Raw genomic sequence first — 23,493 nt, 5'->3', positions numbered from 1 at the left:
GGAAATACATTCTCCCTCCTATCCACTTTAGCTCTCGGTCCCCACTGGTGTACTTCCATTTACACAAACCAGCTACTCACAATGATGATACTTTGATGTCTTAAACGTAAGCAGTTGCTTAGCACAAAGCAAAAGAAATCATAATATCACAGGTACTACTCATATTAAACAAATGCAGAAATAATAGATATATCACAATCCACATATTATAAACCGAGGTTTCACACTCTTGCTAATATGCTCAGTATCTATGAGTGAGAATGAACGCAGTCTTAGAGAAAACTAACAGAAAAGTACAAGAGAAAAGCCCCTGTGTTCAGCATGACTTATAACTCTGGACTACAAGATTTTATATCATTCAGAAAACATCTGCATCACACAAAGCCACCTCTCTGTTAATTGCTTGTCTTCAGCTCACTATCTTCCAGTTAGGCAACTCTTTCTCTTTTACACTTGATCCTAAGTTCAAATTAGCCTCAGACACCTACTAGCTATGTGACCCTGGGCAAGTTGCTTACCTTTTCTTTACCTCAGTCTCCTCAACTGTAAAAATGAGAATGATAGTAATAGCACCTACCTAACAGGGTTGTGGTGAGGATCAAATCAGTTAATATTTGCTTTTTTTAAAAAAAAAGCACAGTGCTTGGCTCATAGTAGATGCAATATAAATGCTTATTCCTTCCCTCTCTATCTCCAGTGCAATGTTTACAAGTTCATTCAACTTATAATTCACCATTATAAGAGCATTTGAAAAGTATTCTATTATTGAATTGGCTAGCAGTTCCCTCTTAAGCCAGAGAACTGCAAAGATCATCACACAGGTTATCTCTAGGCAGTACAGACCAGAGCAGCTGGCTAGTTACTTATCGGAATGCTGTACTATCCAGTCACAACAGAACTCAAAACAGCTCAGCTTTTCTCTCTGGGCAAGGTCAACCAGCCTTACCTACTCTCCACTCACCAGGATTCTGAGTCATTCCATTAGCTCTCATCAGCTTTTCTTGTATAGCAAGGCAGATGCAAGACTTCTTTCCCCTTTCTGTTTTACCTTCTATGAAATCAACAATCCATATTTAATCATCCCTCAGCTTCTAAGTAGTTACATGATTTTTAAAAAGCTAGTTATTTTCAGTGAACTGAGCCATGCTTCTCTTGAAATTCTCAAAACTGCTCACCATCTTAATCTTTTGTCCTTTACAAGGCTTCTTCATACTCATATAATATTAATTTTTGTTAAATAAAAGCTCTTTCTCTGTCCTCTTTAAACCATCCAACCATTTATATATATATGTGTGTGTATGTGTATAATAATGTGTATATATGATGTGACTATACATGCATATACATATTTATATATGTAAATAGAGAGAGATCATCTTACATCCTTTACTAGATGATTTAAGTCTTTATATTTATGCCACAATTCACTTTCTGTCCCAAACTTCTCAAATCTCATGTGAAAGCTTTTTCTTTACACACATATTTTAGCCATTTTTATTAAACCAAAGCTTTTTTTCTAATTCTCTCAAGCATTAAATTATTCATTTGTGAAAGAGGCAGTGTTTTAAATCTTTTACCAATTAATTTAACTAATTTAATTTAATTAATTTAAATACTTTCTATGCCCTAGTTTGTGAAAAACTGCTTTACTCATGTAAAGAGTAAATAAAAAGTACAGAGTAATACTTTGACATTGTAGAAGCAACCTTTGATGGTCAATCATCCTTTCCTTTTTGACATTCTTCTTTCTAGGTTTCTATGAGACTACTAGTTCTCCTTCTACCTGCTTGACTTCTCAGTTTTTCCTTTGCTGGATTGCTAACCATGGATGTGTCCTCCAAGGCTCTGTCTAGGAAGGGGAAAGGAATCCTGTCTCTTCTCCCTCTCTACTATATCACTCAGTGGTTTCATCAGCTCCCATGGATTCAATTAGTATCTCTATATAGATTCTCCTCTCTTATTGTCCAGCTCTAAACTGTGAGACCTCCAATCTCACATCCCAAACTGCCTATTGGGACATCTCTAACTGGGTTTTCCATTGACATTTTAATTTCAGTATGTCCAAAACTGAACTCATTCCCTTCAACCCCACCCCAAACCCTCCCATTTTCCTAACTTTCTATTCCTACTGGGGATACACTCTTTCCTACTACTCAGTAAAATCATTTGCCAATTATGGTTGCTTCTACCTTTATAACATTTCTCATAAATGTCCCCTTCTCTTCTCTCACACAGTCACCATTCTAGTGTAGGCTCTCATTACCCCACGTCTGGACTATTGCAGTAATCTCTTCTTTTTTTGTTTCTCTGTCACAAATCTCTCACCATTCCAGTCTGTCTTCCTGCTTAGCTGTCAAATTTCTAAAGCACAAGTCTTATCATGTTATACACATCTTCCCCCCACCCCCATTTGACAGATTCCAGTGGCTTATTCTTACCTCTGTGATCAGATGTAAAATCCTCTGTTTGGCATTTGGTGCCCTTCATAATCTGGATTCTCACCTTTTGGTCTTAAACCTTACTCCCCTCCAAGTGTTCTTCATTCCAGTGATATTGGTGTTCTTGCTGTTCTTCAAACAAGACATTCCTTCTTTCTACTTCATGCATTTTCATAGGCTGTCCCACATGCCTGGAATTCTCTCCCTCCCCATCTCCACCTCTTGGCATCTCTGGCTTCCTTCAAGTTCCAGCTAAAAACCCACCTTATACAAGAAGCCTTGCCTGATCCTCCTTAATGCTAGTGCCTTCCTTCTGTTGTTTTTCTCCTCTATCCTGTATATTGCTTGTTTGTACGTAGAGGTTTACGTGTTGTCTCCCCCATTAGATTGTGACCTCTTTGAGAGCAGGTCCTATTTTTTGCCTTTCTTTCCATCCTCATCACTTAGCACAGTGCCAGGCACATAGTAGGTGCTTAATAAATATTTGTTGACTTGACTTGGAATAGTACCTTTTACAGGAATAGGATAGGATCAGGGCTTCTGAGCTGCTTACTGATTAAAGGGTAACAGGATTGAGATTTCTTGCCTATTTACCCTTCTTCAGCAGATTGGAATCTAAATCTGGGCAATATGCCATAGATTCCCTCTGCCACTGGGAATTTCAGTCAAATGAATGGTAATTTGGAGATTCAGTTGGAGGAGCCATATCATTAACTCATTTCTGCTGTTAATTTGGTATTTTAGACACTCAAGTCTATTAAAAACTTAGTAAGTCAAAGCCATATAATTAAATGTTTTCTTTATTCTAAAAACATCCTTTGAGTAGATTGCTTATTGGTCAGATCAAAACCACAGTAGTGTTAAGGATTAAGTTTTTCCATTCAGGTTAATAAGTCCCTTAACTACATTAACTACATAGGTAGCAGCTGTTTTTTATCTTAACATTTACTTAATATTTTCTTGGACATGGCGTACTGTTCATCCCAAGGAACTAATTAAATTGACTACTTGAGTAAACCTAAGATTGATACCATATGTGAAAGTTTGAACATTATAATTAATTACAAATGGTGACCTTTTTGTTGAACTAATTTTCCACTGTACAGGAAAAATCCTGGATTTTAATGTTCCAGCAACTAAAAATACTTACTTCTATTGTCACTAAAATGTTCTATATTGAAAATTAAGTGGATTTTATATTGCTGCCCCGATTGTGTTTAAGTAAAAGAAGGGAATTTAAAAATTTGCAGATGTGGAATGATAAAGGTGCCTTCATCTTATTTATAGTGAAAAAATGCTCTTTGACCCTAAGAACTCTGTTATCCTCTCTAGGTACCTTTCAGAGATGTGTATTTAACTATAGTTTTCACAGCAATTTCATTTCCTAACACATTTCATGTACTTCTCTACTTGAAGAAATTACACAAGAAAAATATTATCTGAGACCACACTTTTTCCTTTCTCAGAATTACTAAGATTAAAAAAAAACTATATACATTTATGAATGCTCTGACATTTACTACATCTTTGGTTTACCTAAAAAAAAATATGTTTGAGAAATGTAAAAAATATGGTGGGCTGCTCATATTATAAAAATAAGGTCCAGTAAATGGACAGCCTGAGTGATATCTTGACATATCCAAGATATCAAAAGAGCAGAAGGAAGATTTCCATTTTGTTGAGTAGATCTTCTGTAGAGAATTTATGAGAAAACAGATTATTGTAATAGCCTCCTTATTGGTCTTCCTGCCTCCTGTCTCTATTCCCTCTCCAATCAAAGTAATACATACTTTGAACATATCACTCCTTGATTCAAACACAACATATACACAGATAAATATAAAATACAAAATAAATACAAAGTAATTTTAAGGTCTAGGAATTGCTTGGAAGGCTAAGAGTAGAGAAAAAAAGGCTTCTACAGATGATACTTCCACTAACCCTGAAAGAATCTAGAATATAAATTCCATATACTGGAATTTCATACATTTCAGTCTGACTGCAGTCAGCCTTATCTTATAGTACTGCTATACATTCCACATTCCAACCACACTTGACTATTCTCTTACCTATTTTTGTCTTGCCCTCTCATATCTTTATACCTTTATTCACACTATCATTCTTTCCTACAATAAGTTTACCCTTCTCACTCCCCCATCTATCTGTTGAAGCTCTTCCTTCCTGCAAAGCTAATACAGGTTCCATCCTTTTCCATGACTAGGAAAAAGTGATATCCTTAAATTTGTCATAGTGTCTTGCCCAATCTTAAATCACTTTTCCTTTATATCAGTTATTTATTTGCATGTCTTTCTATCCTTATCAAAAGGTAAGTTTGATGAAAGCAGGATCTGTGTTATCTTTGTGTGGCCCAAGAACCTAGTGCAACACCTTGCACATGATAGGTCCTTTAATAAATGTTTCTTGAATTGTTGAAGTAAGGACTAACATTACACAAGAATGAGAAGGTATAGAGATAGAGAGGTTACTTTTTGTGTCAATGGAAGAAATACCCATACTGGTGATGATAGTTCACATTCATATTAAAAAGTTACGGTTTCCCAACAACCCTGCAAGATAAGTAATTATTTTATTATTATGTTTTGCCAATGAGGAAAATGAGAATTTATAGAGTTGAAGTGATTTGTCTAAAAACAGTCAGCTGGTGAATTTTAGTGTTGGAATTCAAACCCAGGCCTTGTTACTCTAGAAACTACTGTTCATGAAATAAATTTTAAAAGCATCATAATAAAGGTATAATTTCAAAATAGGGACTGTTATGGACCTTTCAAAATAAATAGAATTAGAAGTTCTTGCCTTTGAGTCAATAATTTTGTTACTTGCAACCTCAAAAGAAGCAAACACAGCTGTAGAAACTAGTGAAATTCTTGTAAATACATTCGATGTATGTAAAAACTGCTATCCTCACCCTGAGAGGTAGATAGAGGTCTGTCTTTGAAGTCATAGAGATTTTAATTCTATTCCTGCCTCTTACACATGCTAGCTGTGTGAGTTTATGCAAGTCACTTAACCTCTCAGTGCCCCAGGCAGATGTCTAAGACTTTTAAGTTGCAGAGCAGGTGCCAATGTACATTGATAGAGTAGGTTTCATCATTTGTACTAGGAGTTCCCAATATTGATGAAATCACAGGTGCAAACCTTGCCTAATTCCCTTCTCCCAACCTCTGTCCCCAATTCTCCTACCCTCACAAAAAAATTTCATCCTAAATTTTGCTTTTACTGAAAAGAGTTTAAATTTATCATATTAATCCTTAATATTTAGTTTTAATGTTCCAAGAGAAAAAGTGAAAATATAGTATTACCATTAGAAAAACATGTTTATTACTTTTATTGTTGTTAAGGAAATTTCAAAATAGGGAGCAATTGTAGGTATACTGATCACTGATTTACTTAATTAACTCTGTGGAATTGAAAACACTAATAGAGAACTTGAATGCTAGTAGAGAACATTGTAGTTTCTGCACATAAAAATAAATTCATTAATATTAATTACCTCCAGCTACATTTTATTTGTCATTTCTTTATATTTTTCTATGTTCTATCAATCGAGACTATATCTGATTATATTCTTATTGGCTGTGTTTTTTCCCTCCTTTTTTTAGATATGAAGAAAAAGCTATTAAAGATCTAGAGCGCTACAATAATCAAATCAAGAAGGCTAGTGAACAGGGGTTACAAAGAATGCCAAAAGACAATGGAAAAAGATTGAAACTAACAGCAGCACAGAATCTGGCACAGAAACACAAGCCGAAAACTTCATTTTCTGATCAGCCAAAACTTGATGAGCTTTTTCAGTCTCAAAGTGAGAAAAGGAAAAACAAGACACAAAATACAAAAATTGTCCAGGTTCCTTTTTCAATGAAAACCTTAAAACTTAAGTATGGAAAGTATATGAAGGGTGACTTGCTACATAAAGAAGAACTTTGTCTGATCCACCATTTAAGTTTTCCTGATGCATGGATAATTGCTTCCAAAACAGAGATTATGTTGTTAAACCCATACAGAGTGGAAGAAGCTTTACTATTTAAAAGACTTGTTGAGAATCATAAACTTCCTGCAGAGCCATTGGAGAAGCCAGTGATATTAACAGAGAGGTATGTTGTAAAAATATAAATATGCTGGATTTTTTTTCTTTAATGCTAATTATGAATTTTTAAAACTGAAGCTGTATATAAAGAACATCTTCAATTCTAAGCTTAAAAAACATTATATTTATATATAGTAATTACCTTAAAAATTCTACAGAGATGGAATGATTTGTAGAACATTTTATAAAGTACACTCATGCATCAAGTCCATTTATCCCAATTCATTAAGTGTCTCTACTAGGGTAATATTTATTGTAAGCTACAATGTCCTGCTACCCCAAATTCACCACTAGGAAGTAATTTGTGAATCTTAAGGGAGCAATCAGAATTGCTTTCTCTAATCATGAATTACTGATGGCTGATACCTTGACATATTCCACTGAATTTTTATGAAAAAAAAAACCCACTGTTACACAAAAGAATTATGATCTGTGTCTTCTAGCAGTAGTACAGGTCTCTATTATATATTGCGTGTTTCTTTTAGAAAGCTAGAATGACTGTATATTATTTGTATATTTATATATTTTTCAAAATACTGCTTGAAAAATTGTTTAGCAGCAGATATTCCCATTTTTGGATTGGCTAAAATAAAAGCATAGAGAAGTTAAGTGATATTCTAAAGGTCAAACAGTCAGTGTGACCAACGTAAAGTGAGGTCAGCACATATCTCCTGATTGCAGCCAAGTTATTTCTTTCAGGCTATGATGTCTTTTCTCTAGCCCATATATTGGTACGGTCTTCATTTATTCCCTCTGTTGAGGGGGATATTCAGGGATTAGTAGGAGAGCACCCCTTTCCGAGAATAATAGGATGGTAGACACGCAGAAATCAGCAACACCCCCAACACAAGAAGCTGTTGTGTGATGCAGTCTAGCCAAGATTGGCATTGATTGGGTAAGTGCCAAAGATGAACTTTGGCTACTTTACAGTTTTGCAGAGGGCTAACCCAGGCCACACCACTCAAATTCAGCTCGTGACCATCCTTGGCACAAGTGCCACGGGCTGCTGACCTCCACTCTAAACCATGCATGAAGCCTTCCCTGACTATTACAGTTATTAGATATTGGAGCAAGTTGCTAAGAAAAGTTGTGGAATCTACTTCCCTAGAAGTTCTTAAGAATAAGAAGGATACTGTCTCACTTTAATGATTTTAAAAGCCCTGCCCAGAGATTGGAAGTTAAGCAAGATGATGTCTTAAGTGGCTAGATAATTAATATATTACTATATCCATTTAAAAAGAATGTCATAGGTTTATAAAAGATTTATATATTATATATGAAAAGCATTTTGTCCAGTCTTAACAAATTTTATTTCAGCTTAGTATATATAGACTGTCTTTTATTTCTTTTTAGTTCTTTATAGTACCTAAGGCAAGCTTTCAATATTGTGAGTCCTTGATAAATGTTACTGGCTGAAAAATTCAATTTGGCATATATTTTTTGAGTGTTTGTTATGTCCAAGGCCCCAAGGTAGCAAAAATCACATATCTAGTACCTGTATATACCTGAGGGGCAACGTAGCAGAGTAGAAGGAACACTGGACTAGCATCAGAAGACAGAAGTTCATGGCTTGACCAAATCATTTCTGTCTCTGTGACACTGGCCAGATCATCTAAATTCTCTGACCCTGTTTCATCATCTGTAAAATCAAGATACTAATACTAACTAAGGCTGTTGTGAGGCTGGTTGTACTTTGTAAACCTTAAATAAAGCACTATATAAATGTGACCAGTAAATATTAGAGTATTCTACAACTTACATACTGTTTTTTTTCACAATGATCCTATGAGATAGATGGTGCAAGTATTAGCCCCATTTTTCAGATGAGGAAGCTGAGTCTTAGAGAAGTGAAGTGCTTGAAATAGCACCAGCTAATATCAGAACTCAGCCTCAAAACTATTACTCTTTTCACTATACCATATAGCCTCTTTATATAACTTTGAGATATTGAGTTTTCCCATCACTAAACAGTACCTTCTGCATAGTACAATTACTTAATAAATATATTGTTGAATTAGATTTTTTTTTATACTGAGATTCATCCATGAGAATACTTTAAAAATGGACCCTGAATAATCTTCTAAGAGAGTTGTGGGAGAAATGTTTTCATTTTTTTTCTTTTTAGTTTTGCCACATATAATTTGATAAATTAAAAGGCCATGATTTCTTTTTCAGTCTTTTCAATGGATCCCATTATTTAGAGGTCTTAAATAAAATGACAACAGATGATCAAGACTTCAGTGGTTCAACCTACTTGTCTGATCCACGTCTTACAGCAAATGGATTCAGGATAAAATTGATACCAGGTGTGATGGCATATTTGATATTTAAGTTTGAAAAAGTAAATTCAAATGCTTTCTTTTATAAGCTCCCTTTTTAATTTTATAATTTGAATTATTCCCTAAATTATTTTCTACAGTTTTAATGTATCAACTTTCTTCTCAACATATGTAATAGTAGCTATGTAAGAACTTTGTCTTTTTTTATAAAAGCGATCATACACTCTACAGGTAAGAAAACATTGGTTCCTACTTAGTGTAAATGGATTTGAAACAATTTGCCTTGTATTCATGTTAACAAATCAGATAGTTTTGTAATAATCTTTAACATCCTTTTAACATCCAGACTACCCTATTTGTTTCACTTAATGATTGGGGGAAATACTGCCTGAAGAAACAGGATGGAGAAAGAAAAGTGTACATTTTCTTTTCTTTTTTTAAGCAATTAAGATCTCTCAGTTTGGCCATTACAGATGCGTAATCACAGATGAAATTGGCTTACACGATTTATTGAGCTTCTAGCCCGTAGTTCTTTCCCCTTACCATAGTCCTACTTGGGGAGAATGAAGAAGTTTCTATTCTTAAATGGATTTAGGTTGGCACTTCTTTCTGGGATGGTAAGATATTTAGTCCCTTCTAAGACCTTTTTCCTAATCTTATCTCCAGGCTAAATCCTTCTGCTCAACTCCTCTAATTCTGGACCATACTATATTGCTTTGCAGCCATTCTTTGCTTCTGTTTAAGGTCTTTCCCTGCTGGATGAGGAAAATACTTTAATAAGCTTTTGCCCTTGAGCTTCAGGATCTTCTATATTGACTCAAGGCCATCCCACAGTTTTCGGTTTTGTCCCTTCAGTCCTATGGTTTAGAGTTCTTTGGAGTCCTACCCTTTTCTTGACCCATTGTATTTTTCCTGTCCTATATGGTTTGTTTAAACCATTGAGTAGTGATTTATTCAAACTGGTCTTAGCCTTTGTTGTAACTAGATTCTTCACCTTTTGTTTTAAGGTAACATCTCAGCTTGGTCTCATTAGCCAGGTGATCTTCATGGTAGATTCCTTCTTTTTCTGAAACTTATTTGTAGACCTTCAGTCTCCTTCAACATCCAGAAAGAGACTTCCTTGTTTCTTACATTCTCAAAGTCAGAACTTCCTTTCTTCCTTTTGAGTTGCCAAATAAGTTCCTGTTTTCTGTCTGAGAGATAACTTGAGCCCTGTGCTTAGTTGTAGAACAGAGATAATCGATGTCCTGAAACACTGGGATAATCAAATAATTAATAATTCTGCTGATTTTCTTGAATTTTCTATGATATTTGTCACTCAGGTTCTCTAGAGTCCAGTTGTTACAAGTAGTTTACAGTGTCACAGGGTCATAAATGTAGAGCTGAAAGAGAGATCTTAAAGGCATCTATTCCAATTCCTAATTTTATAAATTAGGAAACTGAGGCTCAGAAAAATTAAGTGACTTGCCCAACATCTCACAGAAGGTAAATATCAGAGGCATAATTTGAACCTAGGTCTTCTGATCCCAGAGCCAGTGCTCATTCTCATGTACTGTGCTGCCTCTAAACAATATATCAAATGATAGGCATAATTAACACTAAGATAATTATCTCCCATATGCCCCTCCATGTACCTTGTATTCCTGCATTCTGTTCCATATGGCCTGACTACTACTCTGCAAATTCCCCATCACTCTTGCTGGTACCTCCTCCTGGAGAATTCCTTGTACATCCTCATTTTTCTTCTGTCACAGTTCTACCTATCATTAATGGCCCAAATGTCATCCTCTTTCATGAATATTTCCCAGATTCTCAAGATAGAAGCAATCTTTTCTTGTGTTCTCATAGCACTTTGTACCTCTCCTCTGACTGTTTTCATATCCATTCTCATGTTAATTGCAGTTATTCAAGTACTAGTATTAACACTTCTATTTGTTTAAACTCCTTATGGGAAGAAACTGTGTTTTATCTTTTAGTTCCCATTGCAACTTTCAGTTGTATTAAATTCAATTAATTTTAAGCACTTAATATGTGCTAGTCATTGGGATAGGTGCTAGGTGCAAAGACAAACCTAAATATTTCTGGCCTTCAAGGAACTTATATTTTACTGGGTGAATACAACATTTGACATATGATTAAATGTATGGTATATGTAAATTAATATCAAGAAGAAAGGTAGCACTAAAAACTGGAGATGTGAGGAATGACCTCTTGTAGAAGATATAGAAGTTCCTTGCTTCAAAAGAAGCTTAGGGATTCTATAACTTACAGGTCAAAGAAGGAGGGCATTACAGACATCAGAGGAACTGCTTATATGAAGAAATGGTTGGCAGGAAATGGAATGTCACATGTGGAAAGCAAAAAGTAGGCCAAATTGATAGGAGTGGGAGAGTGCAGGACAGGGAGTAATATGAACAAGACTAGAAAGATGGGTGGAAACTGTGTTATGGAAGAATGGAAGGATTTAAATATTAGGCTAAGGATTTTGTATTTCATCCCAAAGGCAATATGAGGATATTTGAGATTTTTAGGTAGGGTAACAGACAGATTTTCATGTTAGAAATATCAATTTGGTAACTATATAGATAACAGATTGGAAAGCGGATATTCTAGTGAGAGAAAGAACAGTTTCATCATCCAGACAAGAGGTAATGAGATCCTTAACTCAAGTTGGGTAAGTAGAGAGAAAGGGACAGACATGAAAGATGTTGTGGACATAGAATCAAAAAGGATTTGGCGCAGAACTTGGAAACCAGTTGGACATGGGGGATGAGGAAGAGATAACAGTGGATCATATCTTTGTCATTATACAATTGACTAAAAAGTGAAGATAGTACAAAATCCCAGAATGTGTATTGCTTTTAAATATTAAAAAAAGCATTTGGTTTGGTAGAGCAAAATGATACCTTAAAAGGTATCAACAAGGTATCTCATAGCAAAACATCAAAATCATTCACAATTCCTTAAATGATAACAACAAAAATAACCTTGTTCAAATGCTCTGATTACAAATATATCAGGTAAGGCATAAAACAAAAGATTTATGGTCTCCAGTGGTGTCCATCACTGTATGGAGGAGATCGAACATAGAGTCCAAGTTGAAGAAGAATTTTCTATGGATGATGAGGTCCTCCGGATGCTTTTGTTTGTGGATGGTATCATGCTAATGGCTTCCAGGGTTTTGAAATATTGCAAAATCTTTTTGAAGGGATCTGTAACTATTCAACATAGTTTGGCATGTTCGTCTGCACAGGAAGAAACAAATAGATGAAGAATGTGTATTAGCCAGTTTATAGCATTCAATTTGGTGAATAATCTGTACATTTTGTCCATCACTCCCTCTGTGACAGATACCACATATAGATGATAAGATGGACCCAGAATTAAGTAGGAGGAGAGATGTACTGCCTACAGGAAATTGTAAAACTATTTTAATGGCCCCAAACTTCTTTCAGAAACAAAGACCCATCTAATTAATACCAATATTCTACTTGTGGTCTTACATAGTTCTGAGTTATGAAATACTGATAATGAATATCATTTGGAGGACAATGGAGAGGACATGATAGGTGTGTTCAAGCCACAACATGTAACAAATAGCAACTTTCCCTTAAAGTAGAACAGGAGTAAAGGATGTTGTCTGGGAAATATATGACTAAAAAAGAATATGAATTAGTCATATAGTGAGGGCTAACAGTGCTCTACTGGTACCCTTGTGCTGTCAGGAGAAAGTGAAGAAAGTCTCTAGCATGTTGGGTGGCTCTTGTATGGTGGGTGTATGAAAGGACATAGGCAAGAATCACATAGGATATGCATATGTGGATGACTTCCATGGATGACTTATAATCTGCATAATTGGAGGGAACATATGTATTGGTGAGAGCACAGATTCATTTGAGTATTTGAGATAGATATTTGGATCTGGGAATTATCTTTTTAGAGATGATAATTGAACTTATGTCAGCTGATGAATTTGCAAGGGGAGAGTGAAGAGAGAAAAGATAGAGTCCCGAACAGAGTCTTGGTTAGGAACTTGAATAGCAGTTGGTAAAATGCTTAAAGTCACTTTTATTTTAATAAATATCATGGGACTTCATTTTCTCTCCAAAGAAAGAAATGTTCTAAGCAAATAGAATCAGCAAAACAGCAATAACTTAGATGAAATTACATTATTTGAGGCACATGTGAAGTGTCAGTGGGCACCACCTCTTAATGTGGAGTCCTGTGGGAAATTATACGGTCTGTAAGTAAGGGAAAAAAGAAATATTTTTCCGAATTGAATTCTAATCAAAGTTCACTAAATGTTTTAACATTGATTTTGTTTTTAATGGACATGTTCTGGAATGTAATTCAAAATTGATGTAAGATTTTATTTATATATTTTTTCTTTGTTCCAGGAACTTCAGTTACTGAAAACCATCTGGAAATAGAAGGAATGGCTAATTGTCTCCCATTCTATGGAATATTGGACTTAAAAGAAATCCTTAATGCAGTGCTAAATAAAAATGCAAAGGAAGTTTATGAATGTAGACCTCGTAAAGTAATAAGTTATTTGGAGGTATGGAATGCTAGAATTTATAAGTTGGCAGGCTGTAAGACAGTTAAAGATTCTTTGTTCTGAATTAGAATATTAAGCCATTTGTTTATTGACTGTAAGATACTAGTGGAGAATCTCAGCATTTTAGAATACTTATACAGTTTATCTACATGAAAGCCTTACTATCATGCTATTCTTGGGTCTGTTATGGGAACAGTCTTTTTGTTTGTTTTTTTTGTTTTATGGTTTTATTATCATTGTTAGTTTTTTCTCTTTTTATTTTTTTTTCCTTTGGAGGAGGGAGGCTAGAACTATGATTTTTTTAAACATTCATTTTTAATTTCAAATTTTATCTTACTACTCCCCTATTCATTATGAAATCAAGCAATATGATGCCCATCATACCTGTGAAAAAACATATTTTCATATCAGTGCTATTGCAAAAAAAAATGGAACCAAGATGAAAAAAAATATATGCTTCAGTCTGTGCTCAGAGTTTATCAGTTCTGTCTCTGGAGGTGGATGGCATTTTTTATCATGAACCCTTTTTAATTGTCATGGATCTTTATACTCATCAGAGTGGCTAAGTCTTTCACAGTTGATTATCATCACAGTATTGCTGTTACTGTGTACAGTGTTCTCCTGGTTCTGATCGCTTCACTTTGTATCAGTTCATATAAGTCTTCCCGGGTTTTTCTGAAACCATCCCCTTCATTCTTTCTTTCTTTCTTTTTTTTCTTTTTTTCTTTTTTTTTTTATTTGTTGAGGCAGTCAGGGACCTAGGCTGTTGAGACTTGCCTAGGGTCACACAGCTAGTACCATGTCTCTGAGGCCAGATTTGAACTCAGGTCCTCCTGACTCCAGAGCCAGTGCTCTATCCACTATGCCACCTAGCTGCCCTTCCTTTCATCATTTCTTATAGCACAGTAGTGCCATTTCCAAACTGATGGGCATCCTATGGGGAACAGTTTTATAGATAAGGCACCTAATAATAAAATGCTTTGAGAATTTTGGTAACTAATACCCCTCAGCAGGGACTCAGTAAATGATGTGTCTGTTTTATACTAAATACTGTTCACTAGGCAGTAGTGTTATGGTGAAGTATACTAGCTAACTCCCATCATTTGTCTCTCTTTGCAGATGCATATTTTTAATAAATGCAAATTTGATGCCTTATTGTGTTATATAATATGCTGGGGGAAAATATCTTAAGAGTTGTAAGATTAGGATAAAACCAATTTCTTGCACTGAAAGTAGGTAGGAAAAGGAAATAAAAATACTACTTTGCAGTTGCATAGTGTTTTCCTTCCTAAAAAGACTCATATTAATTAGCATTTTTTGAAAGTATGTTTTTTTATCTAAAATACTATATTAATATAATTAAAAGACAAAAACTTAATATGTATCCAAATTTTTTTCACCAAATCTGCCAGAATTATGAATGTATCTCTTTTAAGATACTAATGATATCCATGTGGCTTTTTTCCTAATAGGGAGAAGCAGTGCGTCTCTCTCGACAACTGCCTTTGTATTTATCAAAAGAGGATGTACAAGATACTATCTATAGGATGAAGCTACAGCTTGGAAATGAAATTAAGGGATGTGTTCATGGTCGCCCATTTTTTCATCACTTAACATACCTTCCAAAAACTGTATGATGCTTATAAATTATTCGGTAAAACAATATTTTGTTTCTTTTTTCCCTTCAGTTAAAAAATCTTTTCTGCTTTAAAACTTTATAATCACGTCTTAAGCATTTTTGTATCATCTTGTGTTACAAATAATTGTTTTTTAATGAAGAGTTACCATTTTGTAAACTGAAATAAATTACATGCATGTATTAAAAAGTCCAGCTAGATTGGTTGGTTTTTAATATATATAATGGAAGTTTTTTTTAAGTTAACTCTTATCTTTTATTCATTTTTATCAGTTCATTCAACAAATTCAGTAAATATTTCTTAACCTTTTTGTATAATTTATTCTGTATGGTATAATCCCAAACATCAAGGGTAACTTAAAATATTTATCATTTGTACTAAATATGGTTATAGTAAACTTCATATTGAAAAAAATCAGTTTTTATAAATATACTAGGTCAGCACTGCTCAGTTGCATACCATATCAATCAGCATCTGCTAGACATAGTTCTAATCCCTATCTAATTTTGGGGGTCCAAAAACATCTTTTACAAACTCCAACCTTATCCCTTGAGGCATATTTTTTAACAATGATGAATAGCTTCATATGAAACAACAGAACCAAAGGACAACCCCACTGAGCTTTTCCATCCCATTATGGATAACACAAGGAAACAAGACCTGAAGCAAGGGTCCTGTTCCTGCTCACATTCAGGGGTTGAGGCCCCCTGCTAGGTAGTGGCACAAGGGAAAAAGGCCAAGTCCAAAGCAAGTTGGAGGAATCTGAGTGAACATTAGGAGACCAAATTAAATCCAATGCCATCTCATGGGGTGTTCTCTGGACCCAAAGTTGCAAATATCTGGTTGGTGGCCACCTACCAAAAGAGAAATATCAACACAAGTCGGGTCCTAGAGCCGATGTTAACTGGGTCAGACTTAGAAACAGACTATAGAGTTGGGCTTGATACCAATGCCTTGTGATCCAGTTCCCAGTTCAGACTATAGTGAAAGTAGGACTTAACCCATGTACGGCACTGTCCTATGACAAAACTACAATGGAAGACCAGATCTGAGGGAGAGAGAGAGAGAGAAAGTAGTTTCTGTCTGTGGCACAAAGCTCTAATCCAAGAACTAAAGCAGTGGACATAAATGAGGAACTGGAGAACCTCTTAAAAGAATAAATTGGCCACAAGAACTCCAGCAGCTGATGAAAGAAAGAAAGGAAGAGTCAAAACAGATGAAGATGAAATTAAACACTTGGAAAGGAAAAAAAAAGAAGCAAAAAGTATACAACTTTCTCCAAGTAATTGACATCCTGGAGAGTAACAGAATGAAGCAAACAACTTGGTGGTTCAACAAAGTCAACAAAGAAATAGAATAGTATCATGAAATGAAAAATTAGGACAAATGTTATAGATATAGATCTATACATCTATAGGCATAGACATATATACTATCAAAAACAACTGACCTGGAAAACCAGACGAGAATTTAGGAATCATTATACTTATACCCTGAAAACCATGACCAAACAAACAAAAAAAGAACTGGGCTACTACATTTCAAGAAATCATAAAAAAAAAAATTCCAGAATAGCCTGTGGCAAGGTGAAAATAAAAAGATTCCTCCTGAAAGAAACCAAATTGAACTCAGCACCCAGAAATGTCACAGTCAAAATCCAGTTTTCCAGTTAAATAAAGAAAAAAGTACTGCTTTTAGCCAGAAAGAAAGAAATCAAGAACCAAAGATCCCAGTCAGAATCATACAATACTTAAGAGGAAATGTGGGGAGAAAACATGCCTAAAAAAATCATAATTGAACCAAATGAACTTACCCGTTAAACAGAGAATGGCAGAACAGGTTAGAAAGAAAACAACAGTGTTATTTATAAGGATCATGTCAAACATAAAGCTTCGTAAAGTTAAGATGAGGACCTGGTGTAGAAGCTATTATGGTTTAGATTAATGCAAGAAAAGCAAGGGTAGTAATTATGACCTCAGACAAGGAAATAGTTAAAGACAAAAATAGATAAACAGAGAAACTACAATATACTTAAAGGTGTCATGTATAATGAAATAATATTGCTACTAAACATATGCATCAAATGGCATAGCATCTAAAAACTTTGAACTACAGGAAGATAAATAACAAAATAATTTAAAGGGACCTTAATATAAGCGTTTCAAATTTAGAAAAATCCACCAAAATATATTAAAGAAGTTAAAGCTCTAAATAGTTTTTTGGAAAAGTTAGTACACTAGTAGTCTAATGATTACTAAATGCAAATTGAAAGAAAAGGTATATCTAGTTCTCAGCTTTAGTACCTTTACAAAAGTTGACTTGGATATAAAAAAAAAATTCACAAACTCCAACCTTCAGAGTTAGTTCAACAGGAGAAGAAGTTGGGATCAAATGGAGAGAGGTGCGTAATGTGTAATAGATGAAGTGGGAGAGTGGGAAATATATTGACAGAATTCATGAAATAAAGAATCATGCTTTAGAAAAGCCATCCTGTTATCATACTATTTTACACAAATGTGGTTATCTTATCAGAAAACTCAGATGACACTATGCAGGTATGTACTGCAACTATTTCAATACGTGAAGATCTACTTTAGCAAAAGAAACTAGGGAGTGTTTGTAAAAGAATTTGCAACAGGATTCCTATTACTCCACTAGATCATTCAAAATGTAGTTTGCAAAAATTTGAAGGTATGTATATATGTATGTGTATATAAACTTTTTAGGAATACATCTATTGTTTAAAATAAAATATATTGATTTGGTTGTGGACAAGAAACACGAAAGATGATCAGCTGAACTGATGAGTTGTACGATATGCAGAAGCAAATGAGCACAGTAACCTAATTTGATAAGCCCAGAAACATCCCAGCTATTGGGTTACAAACTTACTATTTGACAAAAATTGTCAAGAAAACTGAAGGGCAGTCTGGCAGAAAGTTGGCATAGACCAACATCTCACACTGTAAATATGAGGATAGCTCCAAATGGATACATGCCTTAGACATAAAGGGTAACATCTTGAATAAATTAGAGGAGCAAGGAAGGAATTATTTAGATCTATGGAAGAGGAAGAATTAACAAGCAAACAGAATAGAGAGGATAATAAAAAGTAAAATAGACAATTTTAATTATATAAAATTTATGTGTTTATACAAACACCTAATGCAGCCAAAATTAGAAAAGTAGGAAAATGGGTGGTGAGGGCAGTGATCTTTGCACCAAATTTCTATGGTTAAAATCTTATTTTTAACACATATAGGAACTATTTCAAATGTATAAAAATAAAAACTTCCCCAATTGATACATGGTCAATGGTTGTGAATGGGCAGTTTCCAGAGGAAGAAGCACACATTATCAATAGCAATATGAAAAAAATGCTCAAAATCGCTGATAATTATAGGGAAATGCGAATTAAAAGAACTTTTATATTCTGCTTCACTTATACTTACCAGATTGACAAAATTGACCAAAAAGGAAAATGTCATGCTAAAGAAGCTGCGGGATAGTAGGTATATTAATGCACACTAATGGTGGAGCTGTGAATTGGTCCAACCATTCTGGAAAGCAATTAGCTACTATGCCCCCAAATTTGTTAAATTATGCATACTTCTTAGCCTAATCAAAGATTATAGTCTATGAATTTTTTATATTCATGTATGAATTTTTTATGCCAACATATACCAAGAGATATTTCTACTAGGTCTATATCTCCAAAAAGACCAAAGAAAAAGGAAGAGAAACCATATGTCCAAAAAATATTTATAGCAGTTGTTTTTGTAATGGCAAAGAATTGGAAACTGAGAGGGGTACCCATCAATTGGGTAACATCTGAGCAACTTATGATATGTGAATATGATGGAATACTATTGTGCTACCAACAAAAAGGGGAATTCTTTAGCAAGACTTCTAAGAATTGATGCAGAGTGTACAAAGACAACTTTGAAAGAGTTAGAAATTCCAGTCAATACAATGATCAGTCACAGTTTCAAAACATTCATGACAAACATGCTACCCACATCAAGGGAAAATACTCAAGATTAATGCCTAATGGTCAGTAGACCCAGAGAGAGCAGAGAGCAGTGCCCAGCAAGAGCAACATGATGATATTAACTGGAGGATAGCCATACTACATCATCTGAGGCACGCGTTGCCCCTACATATTTGTGTCATTGTCATGCATGTTCCCTACATGTGTGTCCCTCATTCATTATCCATATGCAATATTGCTACTTTTTCTGATGGCTACTTTGTTAAATATCATTCTTTTTACTAACTGTATCCTCTGACTCACTAGTAAAAGTGAACCTATTGTAGAGTGCTCCTGAATAATGGTTTTGAACGGCTGTAGACCTACAGAGTACGTTTTAGTCAAGATAGATTTTGGGGTGCCGACATATGAGAGGAAAGTATTTCAGGTGCTATGTTTTGATACAATGAATATTTACTGAATATCTACTTTGCTGAAGTACCTAGTTAAGTGCTATTAAGGAATGACTAAGAGAAGATTCCCCCTCATCTTTGCCCCCATCCCATGATTGTCACAGGACAATCTATTTCTTTTTCCTTAATAGAGATGGACAATGGAAGCATCCTTGAATTTTTAAGGGATAACCTCCCCTTGCCATATAAACTGAAAATTTTAGCCGCCTTTTGTATGAGCAGTAGAACCCTTGCCTTATAAATCTCAGCTGGAATAGAATCAGCACCAGGTGCTTTGCCACACGAGAAGAGCCAAATGACAGTTCAGCTAGAGGGGGACTGACTTCAATCTAAGGTAAATGGCCAATGGCTTCAGCATTGATTGTTGACGGTCTGTTGAGAATGCTATGGAAGTGTTCAGCCCATATCTCCAGGATCACGTCCTTATAACTAATCAACATGGCTCCATCAGCACTGAGTGGCTGAGATTCGCCATAGGTCTTTGGCCCATAAATAGCCTTCAGGGCATCATAAAAGCCCTTTGTTACTATCAGTATAAAACTGAATGGCATCTGCCTCCTTACTGAGCTAAGAATCCTGCATCTCTCTAAACTCTCCTTGCACTTTACTTTTGATGGAGATGGCTTCTTAGAAATAGATGAACTATCCTGTCAGTAATAAACCCTGTAGAGTTCTCAGTTTTCATTTAGTAGCTTCTGAATTTTCTCATCATTTTCATCAAACCAGTCTTGATGTTTGCAAGTGTTCTGGCCCAGATAAGTAAATGCAATGCTGTACACCAAATCTCTGAAAGCTCCCCACTCCTTTTCTGCCCCACTCTTGCCAACTATGTCTTGGCTCAGCTTTCTCTCCAAGTTAGCAATGAACTGTTTCTGCTAGAAGAAACACTCCAATCTGTTGACATTATGTTTTCTGGTAGTCTTGCCTTAGGGCTATTGCTTTTGTTGAATGTAAATATTTAGTTTGGACAGGATAAATCTATAATCAGTTCAATACTCTGTACCACACATCACCTTCATCATTCTCACATCCTGTCTGTCTTTCTTCCTCACAACGATAGAGTCTATTAAATGCCCATGTTTGGTGGGAGGGTGAGTCCATGAAGTTTTACTGAATTTAGGTAAATGGAAGACAAGTGTTGGTTATAAGGTCATAAGATGCACATGTCTTTATGATAAGAGACAGTTGCTGTTGCTTTTTCTGATTCGGTTCCTCCCAAGGACTCCCTGACATGTCTGGTAGTCTGCGCCTATTCTTGCATTAAAGTCACCCAGAAATATAAGCTTATCTTCTTTCAGTACACTGATGAAGATCTCTATGTCTTCATAACATATTTCTTTTATCTCATCAAGGTTCATTATGGTGGGAGCATACTTACTGAAGATGGTGGCAGCATACTTACTGATGATGGTGGCATGGCACTTTCTTGCAAGTGGCAATTGGATTGCCATGAGTCTCCAACTCTCCCTTCTTTAGGAAGAGCCTCAATCTGTTTTTAATCTCTAATTGCACAGCTGTCCTTTTTCTTACTTCCTCCCCTGTGTAACATGTTTTCATTCTTTAAAATCTTAACAAGCTTCAAGTCTTCCTCTCCTCCACCTCTGATCTCTTTTTCCCCATGGGAACCTTGCTCTTATTTCCTCTAGGAGCACTTCATTCTCCTGAAGAACTTGGAATATAGAGAGACACACTTCTTTATGGCCCTTCACTTTTTCTTCCAAAAGGGAAATTAGGTAACAGGCACTTGGCTGTGGCAGAAATGCAAACAACACAACTTGATGAAACACACTGCAAAATCTTCCTTATTCTTCATAATTGAGATTTTCTGCAGTTTTTTTAAACTACTTGTGGGTATTTACCCCTTACATTGAATTTATTTTCTCTAAAACCTACCACACCCTGCTTCTGAACTTCCTTATTACTGTCATGAGCACCACCATCTTTCTATCTACTGGGTTCATAACTTTGGTGCCATCATGGATTATCAACTTATCACTCAACTCACATATGCAACCAGTTGCCAATCTCATCATTTCTATCTTGCTGTTCATCCCACGTGACATGCTATCTCCATGCCTTTGAACTGGCTGTCCCCCATGCCTGGAATATTTTTTTTTATTAATTTATTTTGATTTATCAACAATCACTTCTATAAGCTTTTGAGTTTTAAATTTTTCTCCCCCTCCCTCCCCACCTCCCTCCCCAAGATGGTGTGCAATATAATATAGGCTATACATATACATTCCTATTAAACATATTTTCACATTAGTGATGTAAGTAAGAATTAGAACCAATAGGAGAAACCACCAAAAAGAGGAAACAAAACACAACAGAAGAAAAAAATAGCAAATAGTATGCTTTGATCTGCATTCAAACTCCATAGTTTTTTCTTTGGATGTGGATAGCATTTTCCATCATGAAGCCTTGGGAGATGTCTTAGATCCCTGCATTGCTGGGAAGGGCTAAGTCTATCAATATCAGTCATCACACAATGTGACTGTTATGTGTGCAACGTTCTCCTGGTTCTTCTCACTTCACTCAGCATCAGACCATACAAATCTTTCCAGGTTTTTCTGAAGTCTGCCTGCTCATTATTTCTTATAGCACAATAGTATCCTGGAATATTCTTTCCCTCCTCACTCCACCTCTTAGAATCCCTGCTTTTCTTTAAGACTCAGCTCAGATGCAACTGTCTGCAGGAAGCCTCTTCTGAAATGCCACAGCTGCTAGTTCCTTCCCCTTTAAATCTACTTTTCAACTACTCTGTATTTAGCTTGTATGTATTTTAATTATATAAGATATATATTTATGTATCTTGTATATATGTATGTATATATCTATACATCTTAAGATTATATGTGTGTGTGTGTGTGTTTATCCCATTAAAATGTATGCTCCTGGATAGCAGATGCTTACTTGACTTTTCTTAAATCTCTACTCAGTACCTGACACACAGGGGCAGCTTGGTGGCAAACTTTAGACTTGGAGTCAGGAAAAACTGAACTGAATCCAGTCTCAGATACTTACTATCTATGTAACTCTGGGCAAGTCACTAAATTTCTGTGTGCCGCAGTTTCTTCATCTGTAAAATGGGGAAAATAATAGCACCTTACCCCCCAGGTTGTTGTTGTTCTTAGATCAAATAAGATAACATTGTAAAGTGTTGGCCAATAGTTGTTCAGTTGTTTAATCATGTTGGACACTTCATGACCTCATAGATCATAGCACACCAGGTCCTTCTATGCTCCATCTTTCAAAGTCTGTCCAAGTTCATGTTCATTGTTTCCATGAGATTATCTATCCACCTCATCCTCTGCTGTCTCCTTTTCCTTTTGCCTTCAATCTTTTCTAACATTAAGGTCTTTTCCAATGAATCTGATCTTCTCATTATGTGGCTGAAGTATTTAAGCTTCAGCTTTCGTAGTTGACCTTCCAGTGAATAGCCTGGATTAATTTCTTTCAGTATTGACTGATTTGATCTCCTTGCTGTCCAAGGGATTCTCAAAAGTTTTCTCCAACACCACAATTCTAAAGTATTGATTCTGCGGCGCTCAGCTTTCCTTATAGTCCAGCTCTCACAGTCTAACATTGCTACTGGAAAAACCATACCTTTGACTGTATGGATCTTTGCCAGCAAGGTGATGTTTCTGCTTTTTAGTATGCTGTCCAGATTTGCCAGAGCTTTCCTTCCAAGGAGCAAGTGTCTTTTAATTTCATTGCTGCAGTTGCCATCTGCAGTGAGCTTTGAATCCAAGAATATAAAATCTGATACTGCTTCCATTTCTTCTCCCTCTGTTTACCAGCAAGTGATAGGACCAGATGCCAAGATTTTAGTTTTTTTTTTTAAAGATTAAGCTTTAAGCCAGCTTTTATACTCTCCTCTTTTACCCTCATTGATAGGCTTCTTAATTCCCTTCACTTTCTGCCATCAGAGTAGTATCATCTGCATATCTCAGATTGTTAATATTTCTCCCAGCAACCTTAATTCCAGCCTTTCGGCGATCCAGTGTGGTACTTTGTATGATATAGAAAG

At 35.4% G+C, this 23,493-nt stretch overlaps 1 protein-coding gene across 1 annotated transcript in view; it reads left to right on the top strand.

Annotated features, from left to right (window-relative positions):
* PMS1 (PMS1 homolog 1, mismatch repair system component) overlaps positions 1 to 15,212 on the top strand; it is a 109,430-nt gene extending 94,218 nt beyond the window's left edge. Inside the window, 4 exon segments of the mRNA XM_020993536.2 lie at positions 6,059 to 6,550; positions 8,719 to 8,849; positions 13,220 to 13,380; positions 14,853 to 15,212. Of these exon segments, the coding sequence (XP_020849195.1) occupies positions 6,059 to 6,550; positions 8,719 to 8,849; positions 13,220 to 13,380; positions 14,853 to 15,017 (949 nt within the window). The 3' untranslated portion in view covers positions 15,018 to 15,212.
* The last annotated feature ends 8,281 nt before the right edge of the window (positions 15,213 to 23,493 follow it).

The sequence above is a fragment of the Phascolarctos cinereus genome, unplaced genomic scaffold, assembly GCF_003287225.1.
Source record: "Phascolarctos cinereus isolate Bilbo 61053 unplaced genomic scaffold, phaCin_HiC Scaffold_726;HRSCAF=1367, whole genome shotgun sequence".
Lineage (NCBI taxonomy): Eukaryota > Metazoa > Chordata > Mammalia > Diprotodontia > Phascolarctidae > Phascolarctos > Phascolarctos cinereus.
Note: the sequence above shows the minus strand (reverse complement) of the source record. Positions and strands in the feature narration are given on the sequence as shown.